The 21,755-nt window shown below is 42.0% G+C and overlaps 1 protein-coding gene across 2 annotated transcripts in view; it reads right to left on the bottom strand.

Annotated features, from left to right (window-relative positions):
* Positions 1-21,755, bottom strand: part of cfap206 (cilia and flagella associated protein 206) — a 61,309-nt gene that overhangs the window by 25,939 nt on the left and 13,615 nt on the right. For both annotated transcript variants that reach the window (XM_072553637.1, XM_072553628.1), the window contains 5 exons: positions 20,090-20,173; positions 14,905-14,995; positions 11,498-11,686; positions 9,764-9,922; positions 6,522-6,736 (listed from right to left, as the gene is read on the bottom strand). In XM_072553637.1, the coding sequence (XP_072409738.1) occupies positions 6,522-6,736; positions 9,764-9,922; positions 11,498-11,686; positions 14,905-14,995; positions 20,090-20,173 (738 nt within the window). The remainder of the gene's footprint in view (positions 1-6,521; positions 6,737-9,763; positions 9,923-11,497; positions 11,687-14,904; positions 14,996-20,089; positions 20,174-21,755) is intronic.

Raw genomic sequence — 21,755 nt, 5'->3', positions numbered from 1 at the left:
TGGCATAGATTATGTGGGAATGGAGGTCATGTTGGAGCTGTGTAGAAGTCTAGTTAGGTCACAGCTGGAGTAATGGCTGTGGTTCTGGTCACACACTAAAGGCTGGAGGGCGTGCAGAGGAAATTCACTGGGATGCTGCTTGGGATGGAGCATTTCAACAGTGAAGAGAGATAGGATGAGTTCAGGCTATTTTCTTTGAAGCAGAGAAGGTTGGTGGGGGGAGCTGATTGAGGTGTAGAAGGTTATGAAATGTATGGACAAGGGAATAAAAGGACTGAAGGGTCATGAACAAGGAAGCATAATTTTAATTGGAAAGGCAGGAGTTTCAGAGGGGAGTTAAGGACAATAAGGAAAACGCTTTTCACCCAAACTTGGGTTGGGAGCCGGGTTGTTTGGAATGCATTGCTTTGGATGGATGTTGAGGTAGAAAACTTCATAATCTTTTAGAAATATTTGGATTAGTACTTGACATTCAAGACTATGGGCCATGTGCTGGAAAGTGGAACTAGTCCAGGTAGTTTTTTGGTTCAGACTCAATGGATCGAAAGATCTTTTTGGTACTGTATGACTCACTGATCTATGATCTATAAAAAGCCTTTTGCCATTTGGGGGAAAGTATATGAAGATCTCTGCCCGAGGGTGGGTGGCGACATTTATTAAGAAGGCAGAAGTAAAAAGAATCAAATGTCTCTCATTGAGGAGAGAAAAAAAAATCAACATTTCCCCACTGACTTAATTGGACATGAAAGGAAAGACGCTGAATACAGGACAATCAGCAAAATTGACAATTTCTTTTGCTTAGAGACAAGGAGAAAGCTAGAAAAGGTGGGAATGGCATAACAGAGCAATTACATACGTTTTACAATTTATCTTAATTTTGGTTTAAGTTCTACATTATCATCTTCATTTCCTTTAGAGAATCTCAATAGTGCCAGAGTGGAAATCCACCCGCCTCTTCAAAGGTAGTTCATTATAGATTCTGGGTTTCTCCTGGGAGATCCCAACATTTTTCCAGGTTCAAGAAAAGATACTTCAGAGAGAGATTCAACTCCAAAGGGAGACTGTGAAGGCATGCTGCCTTTCGAAAGACTTTGAGAATGCTGTTGAAGCCTATACAGGTGGAATGAAAGCAATACAATAGACAATAGGTGCAGGAGTAGGCCATTCTGCCCTTCGAGCCTGCACCACCATTCATTATAATCATGGTTTATCATCTTCAATCAGTATCCTGTTACTGCCTTATCCCCATAACCCTTGATTCCACTATCCTTGAGAGCTCTATCCAACTCTTTCTTAAACAAATCCAGAGACTGGGCCTCCACTGCCTTCTGGGGCAGAGCATTCCACACAGCCACCACTCTCTGGGTGAAGAATTTTCTCCTCATCTCTGTCCTAAATGGCCTGCCCCTTATTTTTAAGCTGTGTCCTCTGGTTCAGGACTCACCCAACAGCGGAAACATGTTTCCTGCCTCCAGAGTGTCCAATCCTTTAATAATCTTATACATCTCAATCAGATCCCCTCTCAGTCTTCTAAACTCAAGGGTATACAAGCCCAGTCGCTCCAGTCTTTCAACATAAGATCGTCCCGCTATTCCAGGAATTGACCTCGTGAACCTACGCTATACTCCCTCAATAGCCAGAATGTCTTTCCTCAAATTTGGAGACCAGAACTACACACAATATTCCAGGTGCGGTCTCACCAGGGACCTCTACAGCTGCTGAAGAACCTCTTTGCTTCTATACTCAATCCCTCTTGTTATGAAGGCCAGCATGCTATTAGCTTCTTCACTACCTGCTGTACCTGCATGCTTGCCTTCATTGACTGGTGTACAAGAACACCCAGATCTCTTTGTACTGCCCATTTACCTAACTTGACTCCATTTAGGTAGTAATCTGCCTTCCTGTTCTTGCCACCAAAGTGGTTAACCATACATTTATCCACATTAAACTGCATCTGCCATGCTTCTGTCCACTCACCTAACCTGTCCAGGTCACCCTGTAATCTCCTAACAACCTCCTCACATTTCACCCTGACACCCAGTTTTGCATCATCAGCAAATTTGCTAATATTACTATTTATACCATCTTCTATATCATTAACATACATTGTAAAAAGCTGCGGTCCCAGCACTGATCCCTGCAGTACCCCACTGGTCACTGCCTGCCATTCCGAAATTGAGCCGTTTATCACTACTCTTTGTTTCTTATCAGCCAACCAATTTTCAATCCAAGTCAGTACTTTACCCCCAATACCATGCGCCCTAATTTTGCTCACTAACCTCCTATGTGGAACTTTATCAAAGGCTTTCTGAAAGTCCAGGTACACTACATCCACTGGATCTCCCTTGTCCATCTTCAGAGTTACATCCTCAAAAAATTCCAGAAGATTAGTCAAGCATGATTTCCCCTTCATAAATCCATGCTGACTCTGACCTATCCTGTTACTACTATCCAGATGTGTCGTAATTTCATCCTTTATAATAGACTCCAGCATCTTTCCCACCACTGAGGTCAGACTAACTGGTCTATAATTTCCTGCTTTCTCTCTTCCACCTTTCTTAAAAAGTGATACAACATTAGCCATCCTCCAATCTGTAGGAACTGATCCTGAATCTATCGAACTCTGGAAAATAATCACCAACGCATCCACGATTTCTCGAGCCACCTCCTTCAGTACCCTGGGATGTCGACCATCAGACCCTGGGGACTTATCAACCTTCAGACCTAACAGTCTCTCCAACACCAATTCCTGGCAAATATAAATTCCCTTCAGTTCAGGTCCTTCAGCCACTGTTACCTCAGGAAGATTGCTTGTGTCTTCCCCAGTTAACACAGATCTGAAGTACCAATTCAAATCTTCTGCCATTTCTTTGTTCCCCGTAATATATTCTGTAATAATTCCTGGGTGTCTCTTGAACTGGGGGGGTGGGAAGATGAACTACCCCCTCCATTCCCACTAGAAATCATCAACCTCAAGAAGTCGAGTGGAGTAAGCAAATTTAATTCTGCCCTAAATTCCAGCCATTGGTAAGAGCTCTTCTTTGGAAAAAAAAAGTCAAACCAACAGCAGTTTAAAAGGGAGAAGAGCAGACAAAGGAAGCACATGGTGAGGACAGTGCAGGAGAGAGAGAAAGAGAGAAAGAGAGAGAGAGAGAAAGGCAGAACCTGCACAGTTACTGTCTTTGCTTTTTGAATTCGTGTATCGCTGGACATCGGAGTGCATCTGGGAACTGCTTGGGAGGATTTAAACTAGTAAGGTGGGGGGGGGGGGGGGGGGGTGTGGGTGGGACCCAGGGAGATTGAGGAAAGAGATCGATCTGAGACGGGTACAGCTGAGAACAGAAGTGAGTCAAACAGTCAGGGCAGGCAGGGACAAGGTAGGACTAATAAATTAAACTGCATTATTTCAATGCAAGGGGCCTAACTGGGAAGGCAGATGAACTCAGGGCATGGTTAGGAACATGGGACTGGGATATCATAGCAATTACAGAAACATGGCTCAGGGATGGGCAGGACTGGCAGCTTAATGTTCCAGGATACAAATGCTACAGGAAGGATAGAAAGGGAGGCAAGAGAGGAGGGGGAGTGGCATTTTTGATAAGGGATAGCATTACAGCTGTGCTGAGGGAGGATATTCCAGGAAATACATCCAGGGAAGTTATTTGGTGGAAGTGAGAAATAAGAAAGGGATGATCACCTTATTGGGATTGTATTATAGACCCCCTAATAGTCAGAGGGACACTGAGAAACAAACTTGTAAGGAGATCTCAGCTATCTGTAAGAATAATAGGGTAGTTATGGTAGAGGATTTTAACTTTCCAAACATCGACTGGGACTACCATAGTGTTAAAGGTTAGGATGGAGAGGAATTTGTTAAGTATGTACAAGACAATTTTCTGATTCAGTATGTGGATGTACCTACAAGAGAAGGTGCAAAACCTGACCTACTTTTGGGAAGTAAGGCAGGGCAGGTGACTGAGGTGTCAGTGGGCGAGCACTTTGGGGCCAGCAACCATAATTCTATTCGTTTTAAAATAGTGATGGAAAAGGATAAACCAGATCTAAAAGTTGAATTTCTAAATTGGAGAAAGGCCAATTTTGACGGTATTAGGTAAGAACTTTCGAAAGCTGACTGTAGGCAGATGTTCGCAGGTAAAGGGACGGCTGGAAAATGGGAAGCCTTCAGAAATGAGATAACAAGAATCCAGAGAAAGTATATTCCTGTCAGGGTGAAAGGGAAGGCTGGTAGGTATAGGGAATGCTGGATGACTAAAGAAATTGAGGGTTTGGTCGAGAAAAAGAAGGAAGCATATGTCAGGTATAGGCAGGAGAGATCGAATGAATCCTTAGAAGAGTATAAAGAAAGTATGAGTATACTTAAGAGGGAAATCAGGAGGGCAAAATGGGGACATGAGATAGCTTTGGCAAATAGAATCAAGGAGAATCCAAAGGGTTTCTACAAATATATTAAGGACAAAAGAGTAACGAGGGAGAGAATTGTGCCCCTCAAAGATCAGCAAGGTGGCCTTTGTGTGGAGCCACAGAAAATGGGGGAGATACTAAATGAATATTTTGCATCAGTATTTACTGTGGAAAAGGATATGGAAGATATAGACTGTAGGGAAATAGATGGTGACATCTTGCAAAATGTCCAGATTGCAGAGGTGGAAGTGCTGGATGTCTTGAAACGGTTAAAGGTGGATAAATCCCCAGGACCTGATCAGGTGTACCCGAGAACTCTGTGGGAAGCTAGAGAAGTGATTGCTGGGCCTCTTGCTGAGATATTTGTATCTCAGGTGAGGTGCCGGAAGACTGAAGGTTGCCAAATGTGGTGCCACTGTTTAAGAAGGGCAGTAAAGACGAGCCAGGGAACTATAGGCCGGTGAGCCTGACCTCGGTGGTGGGCAAGCTGTTAGAGGGAATCCTGAGGGACAGGATGTACATGTATTTGGAAAGGCAAGGACTGATTCGGGATAGTCAACATGGCTTTGTGCATTGGAAATCATGTCGCACAAACTTGATTGAGTTTTTTGAAGAAGTAACAAAGAAGATTGATGAGGGCAGAGCAGTAGATGTGATCTATATGGACTTCAGTAAGGCGTTCGACAAGGTTTCCCATGGGAGACTGATTAGCAAGGTTAGATCTCATGGAATATATGGAGAACTAGCCATTTGGATACAGAACTGGCTCAAAGGTAGAAGACAGAGGGTAGTGGTGGAGGGTTGTTTTCCAGACTAGAGGCCTGTGACCAGTGGACTGCCACAAGGATCGGTGCTGGGCCATCTACTTTTTGTCATTTATATAAATGATTTGGATACGAGCATAAGAGGTACAGTTAGTAAGTTTGCAGACGACACCAAAATTGGAGGTGTAGTGGACAATGAAGAGGGTTACCTCAGATTACAACAGGATCTGGACCAGATGGGCCAATGGGCTGAGAAGTGGCAGATGGAGTTTAAATCAGATAAATGCAGGGCGCTGCATTTTGGGAAAGCAAATCTTAGCAGGACTTATACACTTAATGGTAAGGTCCCAGGGAGCATTGCTGAACAAAGAGACCTTGGAATGCAGGTTCATAGCTCCTTGAAAGTGGAGTCACAGGTAGATAGGATAGTGAAGAAGGCATTTGGTATACTTTCCTTTATTGGTCAGAGTATTGAGTACAGGAGTTGGGAGGTCATGTTCTGGCTGTACAGGACATTGGTTAGACCATTGTTGGAATATTGCATGCAATTCTGGTCTCCTTCCTATCGGAAAGATGTTGTGAAACTTGAAAGGGTTCAGAAAAGATTTACAAGAATATTGTCAGGGTTGAAGGATCTGAGCTAAAGGGAGAGGCTGAACAGGCTGGGGCTGTTTTGCCTGGAGCATCGGATGCTGATGGGTGACCTTATAGAGGTTTACAAAATTATGAGGGTCATGGATAGGATAAATAGACAAAGTCGTTTCCCTGGGGTCGGGGAGTCTAGAACTAGAGGGCATAGGTTTAGGGTGAGAGGGGAAAGATATGAAAGAGACCTCAGGGACAACGTTTTCACGCAGAGGGTGGTACGTGTATGGAATGAGCTGCCAGAGGATGTGATGGAGGCTGGTACAATTGCAACATTTAAGAGGCATTTGGATAGGTATATGAAAAGGAAGGGTTTGGAAGGATATGGGCCGGGTGCTGGCAGGTGGGACTAGATTGGGTTGGGATATCTGGTCAGCATGGACGGGTTGGACCAAAAGGTCTGTCTCCATGCTATACATCTCTATGACTCTATGACTCTTGCCAGTGGCCAACCCAGAATTTCCAGCATAAACATTTCTTTCCAAAAGGCACATTTCTATAACACCACTTTACACAGGAAAAGGGATGCAGGGATAAAGGCAAAAGAAGTTGGGGGGCAGTGAGTGGTGAAGACAAAAATAGAGAAAAAAAACTTTACACAAATTTCCATTTAAAATTAAACAAATAAATATATATTTCTTCCATTACAATGGTAATAAATGTATAATAACACTTAGAATAATAACCTACCACAATAATACGTAGAAAGACCTCATGTTGCCTCACATTGTATAAAGCCTCCTTCAGTTTATCATGTAACCCATTTTCTTCATACCACTGTGCTCTGCTTTTCTCCAGCCTCTCGATAATAGCTGTATAGTGGTAGATAAGCTGCTGCGTGGCTTGAAGCTCAGACTCAACATTTTGTTTGGTTGCTGGCACAGCTTCATTTAGAATGGCAGGCACTGTGTTTGCAAATGTATTTCAATTACAGAGAAGTAACTTAAGATAACCGCAGTGAGAGTTAGCAAGAGATGAATAATTTGGAAATAAGTTGCAGCCATGGCGGGTTTACAGTTTATAATAAACTCTGACCTCAGAACTTGATTCTAAAGGAGAGGTTAATGGGTTTTCAGTTTTATGAGGATGACATTTTTTTCAAAGAGAATCGGGAAGTACCTTTTAAATTGCGGGTTAAACAGCAATTTCCAAACTACCATGTGACTTAAGCTAAATGACCAGACAAGCTGTTTGATGATGGTTGAAGTGTTTACTGAGCTGAGATTTTACAACCCAGTGGGAGACAGATGGAGAGGGCAGAAGCAGAACCGGGTCCAGTTCAGAATGAAAGATCCACATCAACCGGGTAAGTTGTTTAACCTAACAGTATTCAAAGTAGGGGGACAAGACCTGAGATTTTCTTAGAGTTAGTGAGGAAACATCTGTGTGTATCTTGGGAAGGAAATGATTATAAAGAAAATCATAGCTGGCGAACGTGCAGAAATTCATTGAAAGCACGCTGTTTGCGACTTTGTCAGTTGAGTCAGAAATTTTAGAGTAGTGAACTTGGGTTTGAGGAGGTTGAGTATCCATAAAGAACATTGTTGGGGATAGAGGGTTGAATCTTTTGCTCATTATGATAACAGCTTTCCAAACCATCTCAAGTGGAATTGACTTTATATACTTATTGATTTTTTAAAAATTAATTCATTCACAGGATATGTGCATTGTTGGTCAGACCAGCATTTATTACTCAGAGGACAGTTTAGAGTCAGCCACATTACTGTAAACTTGGGAGTTACGTGTAGGCCTGACAAAGTAAGGATGTAGTTTCCTTCCCCAAAGGATATTAGGGAATCAGTTGGGTTTTCCCAAACCACCAACAATGGTTTCATGTCATCATTAGCCTATTTACTTCAGAATTTTGTTTAAATTGAATTCAAAATGCCACCAACTGCCATAGTGGGATTGAAACCAGATGTACCAGAACATTACCTGGGTCTCTGGATTAATAGTCTAGTGATAACACCACTTGGCCATCGTGTCTCTTTGTTCTTTTATTAAAAGAATATTTGCAGCTCTTGTGTCTATCAAACCAGATTTTGCTCTTGGAGCTGACTTGTCCAATATTATCATCAGCTAGGATCATAACACAAGTTCACCGAAATACAGAAGGATCAAGTTAAAATAGATGCATTTTACCGCAACCAACAGATCAGATTAATGCTTCACTATCTGATCTCACTCAGTTATGTGTAATGGTAGACAATTCAAACAACAATAAGGAGCAGGCACCTCCATAAGTACTCCCTCCTGAAAGCTGGGGAGCCCTGCACATCTGGTTTGTGTCGTGTAGATCTCGCTCTGGCTTTGGAGATACAGGAGTTGAGTTACTTACTGCCAAACTCCCAACTTTTGGCCTATACAGTATCTATACAGCTGGTCCAGGTCAGTTTCTGGTCAATAGTTACTCCTAGGATGCTGGTGTTAGGAGATTCAGCAGTGGTAATGTAATTGAATCTGAAACAGAGATAGTGGGTTTGCTATTGTTTTCAGAAGGGAATTGTCTGGTGCTTGTGTGGCATTGATGTTGCTTGTCAATTATCAGCTCAGGCCTGACTGTTGTCTGAGACTAACTAATTGCAGACACACAGATTGCTTTACTACCTTAAAGATGCAAATGGTACGCAAGCTACCTCACTTCTGACATTATGATGGAGGAAAGGTTACTCATGGAGCAGTTGCAGATGGTTTAGCCATGGACCCCTGCAGTGATGTTGTGAGCCTGAGGTGATTGATCTTCAACAACCATAACTATCATTCTTTATGTTAGGTATTGTGTTACAGTAACACACAAAGTTTTGTTATTTAGGGTCTCATTAAAATCAATATTTCCTAGTATTTCCCATGTAACATGAGATTTTTAAATGCTTTTACGGCAGAAATTAGTTTTAATCACCACGATTGCCAAGGGCACAATATTGCATTAAGATGACATCAAGGAACTATGTAGCTCTGTACATATCCTATTATTGATGCAGTGTTTTGGGAAAATAGGAAGTTTCGTTCTTAGAAGAAATGGCAACTAACAGTCAGACAGAGGTGGGTAAGGGGACAGCAGTCATCTGATGTCATGTGGAACATGTGATTGACACAGCCCCTAGAAATAGGGTATCGCAACAAGTGCTCAGAGTCAGAGGGCAGTCCTAGTCAGGGAACAGTCTTCTTCAGTTGCAAGGTGAACCAAAAGTAGTTGAGGGTGTTTCCCAGCTATTTTACTTTACAACTTGAAAGAGTTGCTTTCACAACTTGAAAGAGATTGACACATTCTGTGTCAACTTCAAGTTTCTCCCTATCGTGGGCGGCATGGTGGCTCAGTGGTTAGCACTGCTGCCTCACCGCACCAGGGACCCAAGTTTGATTCCCACCTTGGGCGACTATCTGTGTGTAGTTTGCACATCCTTCCTGTGTCTGCGCGAGTTTGCTCCGGTTTCCTCCCACAGTCCAAAGATGTGCTGGTCAGGTGAATTGGCCATGCTAAATTGCCCGTAGTGTGAGGTGCATTAGTCAGGGGCAAATATAGGGTACGGGAATGGGTCTGAGTGGATGTCTCTTTAGAGGGTCGGGTTGGGCTGAAGGGCCTGTTTCCATACTGTAGGGAATCTAATCTAATCAGTGAGCCATCCTCAAATGTCACGGGTTGTACACTTTCTTTGCTTAATTAAACTTATGTATCATATCAAATCCCTGCTGCTCAATAAGCTTAAGAATCTGAAAATTCCTTATAAATGGTCAACTGCATGTACTTGGACAACTGTGATCATGGAGCCTTGAATTCAAACAAATGGAATTTTACATCAAAATTGGATACAGGGTTTACCTATTGATATTCAAAATGTGGAATTTAGGGAAAATTTACTTTAGAATTTTAACAGTCAAATCTAGAAGCCTAACTACATGGTTTGAAATCTTTTTCACAATACAGTACTTACAGTCATCAATGCCTTCACCACCCTTCTTACAGTTCTTATTGAACAGCCGAATGCCAGTGACAATCATACTTAGTTCATTCAACTGTCGCTCCTTGTCCTTTTTTGTGAGAGCAAGAAAGGTACCCAGTTCCACTTGTGGAAAAACACTTTGCAGAGCAGCTAAGTAAAGAAAAGTCAACAGGAAAAATAAGGTGCATTATGTCATTAGTAAAAATACTTTATGAGGATACTATTAGCAGAGAGAGAGAGAGAGAGAGAGAGAGACTGCAACAAAATCTGCAATCTGGAGTCTGCTCGTTGTTCAGTTCCTCGTCACTTCTAGGATGATGGCATTGCCAGCCGTCTGGTCAAGTGGAAATCCTACCTTTAGCCTGTTAACACTATCGGAGCACAAGCAGTTTTGTTCACTATTGGACAACAAGCATAGGTGGCGATTGGTGTTCCCCGTCAATGCTTTGAAAAGTGTGCCACCTAAAAAACATCAGTCCTAGCTTGTCAAATCACAACCTGAAAGCAATATTTGAATAAGATTACAGCTTTGTAGTTCTCACTAACTGTCCAGTATTCTCAGTGAGTGGTTTCTCTCAGTTAAGGATCATCCTTCCTACTTGCTCATGGTGGACCAGTGAGTACTTTAAGACTCCATACTTGGAACACTCCTTGTCATCCACATGTTGCTCCTTGATGATTGATGACATCCAGCATATTTTTCCAACTAGCCCTGACCTCAGGATTCAGACTGAGATGAGTCATTGGACATTTGATTAGGCACCAAAGTCACATGTAGGTAAGAATTTGCTCGAATTCAGTCTCCACACTTTATCTCATCCTGATCCTGGCATGTTTGCTTCAGCTGGACACAGCAGGGCACAACCTTAGTGTCCTATATGACTCCAAGTTAAACTTCAAAGCTAAACTCAGCCAGGATCGGAGGATCTTATTGGGCAAAGCTGCTCACTTCAAATATTGACTGATCTCAAATTCTACCTCAACAACTTTGGTGCTCAAATCCTTCCACTGTTCTTTCATCACTTCTGGGTTTGGGTGATCTAATATATTTTCCTTATCAGTCCCTCATATTCTGCAAATGTCTGAATATTTAAAGTTCTTCTGAAATGACACTAAGTTTCATCATCTCCAACATTAATTCCCTATCCATCAGTGCATCCATAACAAAATCCTTAGCTTCATTTAAAATGCTGCAAACGCCTCAGCTTTCCCCTTCCACTGTAATCTCCTCCAGCACTCTACGTTAATACATAAAATCCATTCTTTTGACCATAGCTTTCCCTTCATCCTCTGTCCTTTGCCTTTGCTTCTCATGCCTTCATCTAACTTGATCCAAACTTTGAAATGCTTCCTGTAAACCAGTGCTTCTGAAACCTTCCCTTTGTGACCCTCATCTCATGGTCAAAAAGTTGGTGTAAACTCTGCCTTGGAAATGTCAGGGCAGGGGTACAGCTGGGATTACTTGCTCAGGACTCCATGTCAATCATTGCTGCATCAGAACCTCCAAACCACCCCACTTGGGGTCCTGGCCTGCACTTGAGGAAGCACTGCCTGCCTACCTATCTCACTCCTTTCAAAATGCACCACTTTGGGCATGCTTCCAGTCACCTCTATGAATACATGGTTCCGTGTCAGTTTTCGCTTCGATGGAGGGGGTTAAGAATATTTGATTACATTCAAGTTTTTGTTACATATTAAAAGATGAAGAGAAATTACATCACCTACCGGTTGCCTCTCTCACTACACTTAGTTCAGTGGGAGAGCCAAGGCCTGAATGGAGCAGCATGTAGCTTACAATTTTACGGTAAAGACATTCAAATTCATCCCGTGTCCGAGCGCGACTGTCTGTGATTTCTCTGCATACTGGGGCCAACCTAGATTCCAAGACACTGCGATGCTCAGCGAGAAATTCCGCTGTAGTGAGGTAATGAAAACAGCTCAGTGCTAATTTGTAATTCCGCAAAAACATAGAAACGATATATAGAAAGATATTTGCAATTTTCCTGTGTCATTTCTCATGATCTCTTTAGTTATTGTATGGAAAGTGTGAACATTAACCCAATAAGCTTGAGTGACCAGGACAAGTGAAGTTGATTTTTTGCGCTCAGCCAAGGATTCTCTTCCGCTGTTGTTGACAGAGTCCTCAACTGTGACTGTGGTATTTCCCACATTTCTGGTCTCACCATCTTCCTTCCCTTCCAGAACTAGGATAGGGTTCCCTTTGTCCTCATCTTCCATTCCCGTGAACCTCCACATTTCTCAGATCTTCCTCTGCTATTTCTCCCACCTCCAGTGTGATGCCAACACTCAACACTGTTCCTTCCTTTTTCCATTCAATATGTTAAATGCACAACTTCCTCTGTGATAAGTTGACTCCTCAGTCACCCCCGGCACCTTCCTGTGTAAGTGCAGGAGATACAACATCTACAGTTTATCCATTCCCTTCTCACTGTCTAAGGCCTAAACACCCCTTTCTGGATGACACAGCTACTATTTGTACTTCTGTCAATTTAATATACTGTATTTGATGCTTATGGTATGATCCCTTTATCCTAGGGAAGACCAAATCCATATTTGGTGCCTGATTTGCAGAACACCTATGTTAAGTCCACAGCTCATGTTTGTAATGGCTGTCACTTTAATTCTCCCCCACACCCTCACCGTGCCCTCTCTGTTCTCAGTATCCTACATTGTTCCAATGAAACTCATTGCATGCTCAGAACAGTACCGTCAGTTTTGATTGGACACTTTACAGCTTTCTTGAGTTCAACAATTTTAGATCGTAACTTCTGCCACCATTTGATCAGAGAGCATCTGCTGGTGATCATACTGCTATTCCAGTTAAACCTTCTCCTGATTCATCTTTTGTTTCTCTTTTGGCTCCTTACCACACTCTTTTGCTTGACTGTGGGTCCCCAGAAGGAAAGCCGTCAGTGGGTAGACAAGTGCCAATGTGGGTTGGTTAGAAGGTCCACTTTTATTCTCTGGAACTTTGCCCCAGTTGCTTAGAAGATTTTAGATCCTTTTCACATCCCTCACCTCACTGGACACACCCTATATCAAACCCCCCCCAACCCCACCCCAACTCACCATTTGTCCATTCTCCATGGCCATTTATATTTTCCAATATACGCCATATCATGCACACATTCCCCTCATCTCTGCCCTTCCCACTAAATACCTCCATGGCCCCTTATACTCTCCATGCCAACTCAATGCTGACTGAAGTCTCCCTAAATGTCTACAATGGTCCCTTATCCTCTCAAAATGAGGCTTGGCTGTGAGCCCAAGCCAACAAAAGAATTTTCTCATCATGGGTATCTGTTTAGAAAACTAAAGTCAATTGTTGACTTTTCTTGATTGACATCTCCAGAGGTATGAAATTGATGAGGCCTCTGTTATTGATGTTTCAGTGGACTGTCTAATTGGTACTTCTATCAGGGTGTGGGCACAGCATTTTCAAAAGGAAGATTAGCGAATGAGTGTTTTTGTTTTGTTCCACACTTGCCACTTTTATTACATGGTTCACTGCTTAGACCTTAATGGGCTTGGAAAGATTGGGCATTTTATTAAAATTATACATTTTGTATAAAGTAAAAATTATATCCTAAAATTCTAAAAATAAAGACTCTATGACCTGGAATAACTTCACAAGCTTGTAGCCAGGTCCTGTAATGGCCCTATACTGTATACTTAAAGCAAAAGGGCTATTTACAACTGATTTGTATTACATTTGAAGGGGCATGCATTCTTGTATATAACTCTTAATTGAAAAACTGTAGCCCTGATGGGAGTGCTTCCCATATTTTCTGACATGTCACATTTGAAAGTGAGGCACAGGCAAATTTAATATAATTTTTAAAAGCTTTTTTAAAAAAAAAGTCCCTCCTGCTTCATTTTGTTATTACTTCCTGTAAATTAATAGAATATTTAAATCATCTTTATCGCTTTATGACTTTTCTTCTTACTCTTTTTGCTTAGATTTAGACAATTATTTCCATGTTGACCCTCACACCAGTCTTTGGGTTTATAACATTCTGAAGAACTTTGATTGAGTGAATACAAAAAGTCAATTCCCTGTGACTGGGGAGCCTTGATTGAACAATTGTCATTGAGACAGTGAGAAGAGGTTAAGAGAATATTCTTTCCAGAAAGAATCGAAGCACTTTGGAAGACACTGCCACAGAGAATGGTTAAAAGGGACTGTTAAATCTTTAAAGGGAAGAATTTGAGGTAAAGGTAGAAGCAGGACTCAAGGGAGTGAAGGGAGCATTGGGATTTATTCTCGATCCCTTGTGCAAAGATGTGACTCAATACTTAAAGGGATGAATGAGCTCCTTCTGTGCTCTAACCATCTACAGTTTCAAAGTCTTTTAAAACCTCCTTCAATTGTTGACTTTTCTTGATTGACATCTCCAGAGGTATGAAATTGATGAGGCCTCTGTTATTGATTAGATTAGATTAGATTAGATTACTTACAGTGTGGAATGTTTCAGTGGACTGTCTAATTGGCACACCCTATCAGGGTGTGGGCACAGCAGCAGATGCCTCTGAAAGCTCACCCATTCTACCAGGATGTGGAATAGGTTATTTGAGGATTAGATTGTTATTAACAGACTGTCAGAGTGGCAGAGAAAGCAGTCGAAGCAGAAAATGTCATTAGGTAGACATTTTGTTTGTGTCACTGGAAAAGGGTATGTTTAAAGGGGTGTCAGAATGTGGTGTTCATATCCAACCACAAGTTACAGGGACATGTTCATGACAAGTTCACTGCAAAATTCTCTTGGGAGAAGGAACAAATGCTTGACACGTTTACTGCTGATGTTTCTATGGATGTCACTTAACCTACTAAGTACTTCATAGAGATACGGTTTTCTTGGGTTTCTGAGCAATTTGTCTGTAATTTGTCTGGTACAGTCTGAAACAGGTAAAAGATATGGGGAGTACATTTCTTTTCAAAATGCTTGACCTTTGCAAATGTAAACTGGACTGATCAGAATGCTGAGAGAGCCCAAAAACATGAGATGGAAAGAAAATACAATCCAATGGAAGGTTGACTTCAAGCTTAGCAATTTCGATCAACCTAACTTTTTAAAGCAGTTCGCCTGAAAAAGGTAATAAGGGAAACTGACCTCTACTTGTGTAATTCATATCGAAGTAAACTTGCATCTTGATTGTGTCAAGAGATGACCGTTGTGTTTCAAGCAATCTGTCCACACAAGTCTAGAAAATAGGTGTTGATGGTCTTGTTAAAAAGCAAAATTGCAATAAAAAATATTCTGAATTATCCATTTAGGCCAGAAAATCCACAGTTGTACCTCTAAAGTTCTGGTTTATGTTCAAAATAAAGATGACAAGATGCCAGGAACATGCAGTAGAAGGACACAAGGTTAGTTTACTTAGTCCTCGCTGTATGACAGAAATGGACAAGTAATACATCCAGGCCTGTGAGTTCAGGTTTTATGATGAGGGGGCCCATAACTTATATGTATTTGATGGGCCGAATGTTATCCTTTTATATCATTATGAATACATCATTCTATGTATGCACCAAAAACAATGACTTGCATTTTTATAGCACCTCTAATATGGTAAAAGGTCAAGTGAGTAAATAAAATTTAACAAGCAATAGCGCATTGACCCTATCTGAATTTCTTTCCCACTTAGTTATTGCAACCATCATAAGACCATAAGAAATATGAATAGGAGTCTGCCCATGAGTCTGCTCCATCATTCAATAGGATCATGGCTGATTTGACATTCCTCAAATTCAATTTCCTGCATTTTTCCCCATAATCCTTGATTCCCCTATTGATCAAGAATCTATCACCTATCTCAGCTTTAAATACACACAAGGACTCTGGCCCCACAGCTCTCTGTGGCAAGGGATTCCAAAGACTCTGAGAGAAGAAATTCCTCCTTGTCTCAGTCTTAGATTGGTGTCCCTTTATTCTGCAACCTCTGGTGCTGGACTCTTCCATGAAGGGAAGTCTCCTCTCAGCAGTTACCCTGTCAAGCCCCTTAAGAATCCTTTATGTTTCAAAGTGTGCAAGCTGGCAACCCCTGTGGGGTCCTCAATGGTTTACAACAAGTGAGAAGTGTAGTTTGGTTCTGCCATTCTACAGCAAGCAGAAAGACGGTAATCTGGTAATATCGATTTCTGCCTCAACCACACATGTCTCACTTCCCTGGTCAGCTAATAAGAATATTATTGGGAAATATAACACCAGTAAAGAGAAGGGAACTCCTCAGGGCTAAGTGGGGCAACACGATGGCTCAGTGGTTAGCACTGCTGCATCACAGCACCAGGGACCCAGGTTCAATTCCAGCCTTGGGCGACTGTCTGTGTGGAGTTTGCACATTCTCCCCGTGTCTGCGTGGGTTTCCTCTGGATGCTCCCGCTTCCTCCCAAAATCCAAAGATGTGCAGGACAGGTGAATTGGCCATGCTAAATTGTCCACAGTGTTAGATGCATTAGTCAGAGTGGTTGGGTCTGGGGGGGGGGGGGGGGGTGTTGCTCTTCAGAGGGTCGGTGTGGACTTGTTGGGCTGAAGGGCCTTTTTCCACATTGTAGGAAATCTAATCTAAGTGCTCCTGAATCAGAAAGGGAAGAGACAACTTGGGAAAATGAATACAGTAGGGCCTATTTAGCTGATTTGGCAGGAAGGGCTGAGGTTAGGAAGGAGGATGTGCTGAAAATGTTGAAAAACATAACGATAGATAAATCCCCTGGTCCAGACAGGATATACCCAAGATTGCTAAAGGAAACGAGGGAAAAGATTGCTGCGCCTTTGGTTATGATCTTTGCGTCCTCATTGTCCACTAGAGTAGAACCAGATGATTGGAAGGTGGAAAATGTTATTCCCTTGTTCAAGAAAGGGAATAGGGATAATCTTGAGAATTACAGACTCCTATGTCAGTGGTGGGCAAAGTATTAGAGAGGATTCTGTGGGACAGGGTTTATGATTACTTGGAAAACCATAGTTTGATTAGAGGTAAACAACATGGCTTTGTGCGGGGCAGGTCAAGCCTCACAAACCTTATTAAACTCTTTGAGGATGTGACAAAACACGTTGATGAAGGTAGAGCAGTAGATGTGGTGTACGTGGATTTTGGCAAGGTGTTTGATAAGGGTCCCCATCATAGGCTCATTCAGAAAGCAAGGAGGCATGGGATACAGGAAATCTGGCTGTCTGAATACAGGATTGCCTGGCCCATAGAAGACAAAGGGTGGTCGTATTCAGTCTGGAGCTTGGTGACCAGTGGTGTTCCTCAGGGACGGTTCTGGGACCTCTGCTCTTTGTGATTTTTACAAATGACTTGGATGAGGAAGTGGAAGTGTGGGTTAGTAAGTTTGCTGATGACACAAAAATTGGTGGAGTTGCGGATAGTGTGGAAGGCTATTGTAGGTTGGAACAAGACATTGACAGGATGCAGAACTGGGCTGATAAATGGCAGATGGAGTTCAACCTGGAAAGTGTGAAGTAATTCATTTTGGAAGATTGAATTTGAATGCAGAATACAGGGTTGAAGGCAATGTGGTGGAACAGAGGGATCTTGGGGTCCATGTCCATAGATCCCTCAAAGTTGCCACCTAAGTTGATAAGGTTGTTAAGAAGGCATATGATGTGTTGGCTTTCACTAGCAGGGGAATTGAGTTTAAGAGCTGTGAGGTTTTGCTGCATCCCGATAGAGCCCTGGTTAGACCACACTTGGAATATTGTGTTCAGGGTTGCCTCATTACAGGAAGGATGTGGAAGCTTTAGAGAGGGTGCAGAGAAGATCTACCAGGATACTGCTTGGACTGGAGGGCATGTCTTATGTAGAAAGGTTGAGAGAGCTAAGGCTTTTCTCATTGGTGCAAAGATGGATGAGAGGTGGCTTGATGTTAAGAGGCATAGATAGAGTGGATAGCCAGAGACTTTTTCCCATGGCGGAATGTCTATCATGAGGGGGCATAATTTTAAGGTAATTGGAGGAAGGTTTGGGGAGATGTCAGAGGTAGGTTCTTTACAGAGTGTGGTGGGTGTGTGGAATGCACGGCCAGCGGTGGTAGTAGAATCAGATACATTAGAGACATTCAAGCAACTCTTGGATAGACACATGGAAAATAGTTCAATGAAGGGTATGTAGGTTAGTCTGATCTTAGAGTAGGATAAAAGGCCGGCATAACATTGAGGGCCGAAGGGCCTGTACTGTGCTGTACTGTTCTATGTTCTATGGAACTAGAAAAGGTCAGTGATCGCCAGAAAATGGCCAATAATTACTTAACACTAATTCAGTGGTTTGTATAGCATAGAGGCAGGAAGGCCATTTGGTCTACCTGGTTCATGCTGTTTCTCTGCACACGCAGTTTAGCTAATTACACACCTCTGTTTTCAAACAAGGGTAATGTTTCCAGGTACTGTAGCAAGGTGATGGAGATAGAAGTTACTCGGAACCACACCCACAGTGGGCTGCTCAATGACATATCACTTCATTTCATCCTCATAATCAGAACGTCTCACCACACGTACTCTACCTGTCAGAGGTAACTTGGAGCAGTCGGGATTGTGAGGATTGGAAAAGACTGGTTCAAAAATGCTGTATTTTTGAATGGGCTAAGTCGACAGTCAGGGATCAGTCCAGACACAATCAGTTTAAAAAGCTAGAGCAGAGAAAACGTAAAGGATACATTCAGCCTCAAAAATACACTGCCTGCTTTTTACTCTTCAATGTATCAAACTCAATTTGCCCTCCATATACACGGTACCTGCTAGACAGGTTAAATTAAATTTAGCCCCTGAGAAGTTGGCCAGCACCAGGCATTTGACCGTTCATTCTTATCAATGACCAAAACAAAGTGTGACAGTCATGCATTTATGAGCCCTGGTATCTTAATTAACTGGTAACTCTGGATTGCTGCACTTTTTTGATTTTACCCATGGGATGTAGGAACCACTAGCTGGATCAGCAATCATTACCCTTCTTGAACTGTTATAGTCCACGTGCTGTAGGTAGACCCACAATGCCATTTAGGGAGGGAATTCCAGGATTTTTACCAAAAAGCACTGAAGCAACAATGATAGACTTCCAAATCAGGATAGTCTGTGGCTTGGAGAGCAACTTACAGGTGGTATTGTTACCATGTATCCACTGCCCTCGTCCTCTGGATTGATGTGGTTGTGGGTTTGAAAGGTGCTGTCTAAGGATCTTCGGTAAATTTCCATATGCATCTTGTAGATAGTACATACTGCTGTTACCAAGTGTCAGTGGTGTAGGGAGTGGAAGTTTGTGGATGTGCCAAACAAGCAGATTATTTTGTCCTGGATGGTGTCAAGCTTCTTGAGTATTGTTAGAGCCGCACTTATCTAGGCAAGTGGGGAGTATTCCATCATAATCTTGACTTATGCTTTGTAGATGGTGGACATGATTTGGGGAGACAGGAAGTGACTGTAAGATTCCCTGTACTTAATGCCTCGTGCAGTTCATTTTCTGATCAATAGGAACACCCAGATGTTGATGGGGATTCAATGACGGTAATGCCATTGAACATCATGGGACAATAGTTAGATTGTCTCTTATTTAAAATGGTCACTGCTTGGAATTTGTATGGCTCAAATCTTGGCATCTTTCAGCCCAAACATGGATATTGTCCAGGTCTTGCTGCATTTGGTCATGGACTGCTTGCTGTCTAAGGAGTTGTGAATGATGCTGAACATTGTGCAATTATCAGCAAATATCCCCACTTCTGACTTTATGATGACCATTCTTGAAGCAGCTGAAGATGTTTGGCTTTAGGGCTTTTTATGTTTCTACAAAAGGCTACAGCACGTGAAATTTGCAAGCACAACCTCTCTTTTTGAAAGATTTTAAAAGATTCTTGCTTTTAAAATATTTTGAACTCATCTGCTATCTTGGTTAGTAAAATCACTCTGTTGTGCTGTAGTGCTGAAGGTACACCCGACCAGTTATATCTTTGGTATGCATTCAGTGAGTTGAACTCAATGGAAAGAAATGGCTGACATGCTAAAATTGCCCTTACTATGATCCTGCATACAGTGACCTACAGTAACCTCTGGTGGGACTGGAATGCATATCAACAAGGGAAAAGGTCAGCTGTGTTAGCTTCTTGGGTGAACAGTTCATCTCCAATCAATACTTAAGCTTACATACAAAATGATCACCTAAATAATGTATGAAGGAAATGGGACTGTAACTCTGCATGAGTTACCACTTTATTGTGAAGGACAAGAAAAGGAAGAAAACCAATGTGGGCAAAATACAGATCATTGTTTAGTTTTCACACATACAACATTAGCATAGTTAAACAGTTACCGTGATGAGTTTGCGAACATCAGTCTTTGTGAGGGTTCTGTCAACATTGAACTCATATCTTGGATCCAGAACAACGGCTTTAACCTATTAGAAAATAGATTCATCATATAACTTCAAGGTGTTTGCCAATCTGTTTATTTACAGAGTGAATTGTTTTCTGCATATTAGCTTTTAAAGAGACAGCAGGCTGCTTTGTAAAGCAACATAAAGAAAGATACATAACTCAGAAAAAAATTTCAATCACCAGAGGAAATTTGCATCTTCAGTGCTCCCAGTGCCCAATGTACCTTGCCAGGATTACATATTAGGAATTCAGGGACATTCCCGTAACTTGTTTCCACAAACACACACAATATACACTTGATTATAAACATGTTGTTATAGCTGTTGAAGATAGCTATCTGTAAGAAAAATAGGATGGTTATGGTAGGGGATTTTAACTTTCCAAACATAGACTGGGACTGCCATAGTGTTAAGCATTTAGATGGAGAGGTATTTGTTAAGTGTGTACAAGAATATTTTCTGATTCAGTATGTGGATGTACCTACGAGAGAAGGTGCAAAACTTGACCCATTCTTGGGAAATAAGGCAGGGCAGGTGACTGAGGTGTCAGTGGGGGAGCACTTTGGGGCCAGCAACCATAATTCTATTAGATTTAAAATAAATGATGGAAAAGGATAGACCAGATCTAAAAGGTGAAGTTCTAAATTGGAGAAAGGCCAATTTTGAGGATATTAGGCAGAACTTTTGAAAACTGATTTGGCACAGATATTTGCAGGTAAAGGGATGGCTGGAAAATGGGAAGCCTTCAGAAATGAGATAACGAGAATCCAGAGAAAATATATTCCTGTTAGGATGAAAGGAAAGGCTGGTAGGTATAGGGAATGTTGGATAACTAAAGAAATTGACGGTTTGGTTAAGAAAAAGAAGGAAGCATATGTAAGGTACAGACAGGATAGATTGAGTGAATCCTTAGAAGAGTATAAAGGAAGTAGGAGTATACTTAAGAGGGAAATCAGGAGGGCAAAAAGGGGACATGAGATAGCTTTGGCAAATCGAATTAAGGAGAATCCAAAGAGTTTTTACAAATACATTCAAGACAAAAGGGTAACTAGGGAGAGAATCGGGCCACTCAAAGATCAAGGTAGCCTTTGCGTGGAGCCGCAGAAAATGGGGGAGCTACTAAATGAGTATTTTGCATCAGTATTTACTGTGGAAAAGAAAATGGAAGATGTAGACTGAAGGGAAATAGATGGCGACATCTTGGAAAATGTCCAGATTACAGAGGAGGAAGTGCTGGATGTCATGAAACAGGTAAAGGTGGCTAAAACCCCAGGACCTGATCAGGTGTATCCTAGAACTCTGTGGGAAGCTAGAGAAGTGATTGCTGGGCCTCTTGCTGAGATATTTGTATCATCGATAGTCACAGTTGAGGTGCTGGAAGACTGGAAGTTGGCTAACATGGTGCCACTGTTTAAGAAGCATGGTAAGGACAAGCCAGGGAACTACAGACCAGTGAGCCAGAGGTAGGTGGTGGGCAAGTTATTGGAGGGAATCCTGAGGGACAGGATGTACATGTATTTGGCAAGGCAAGGAAAGGATTGATTAGGGATCATCAACATGGTTTTGTGCGTGGGAAATCATGTCTCACAAACTTGATTGATGA

Source organism: Chiloscyllium punctatum, chromosome 3, assembly GCF_047496795.1.
Source record: "Chiloscyllium punctatum isolate Juve2018m chromosome 3, sChiPun1.3, whole genome shotgun sequence".
Lineage (NCBI taxonomy): Eukaryota > Metazoa > Chordata > Chondrichthyes > Orectolobiformes > Hemiscylliidae > Chiloscyllium > Chiloscyllium punctatum.
Note: the sequence above shows the minus strand (reverse complement) of the source record. Positions and strands in the feature narration are given on the sequence as shown.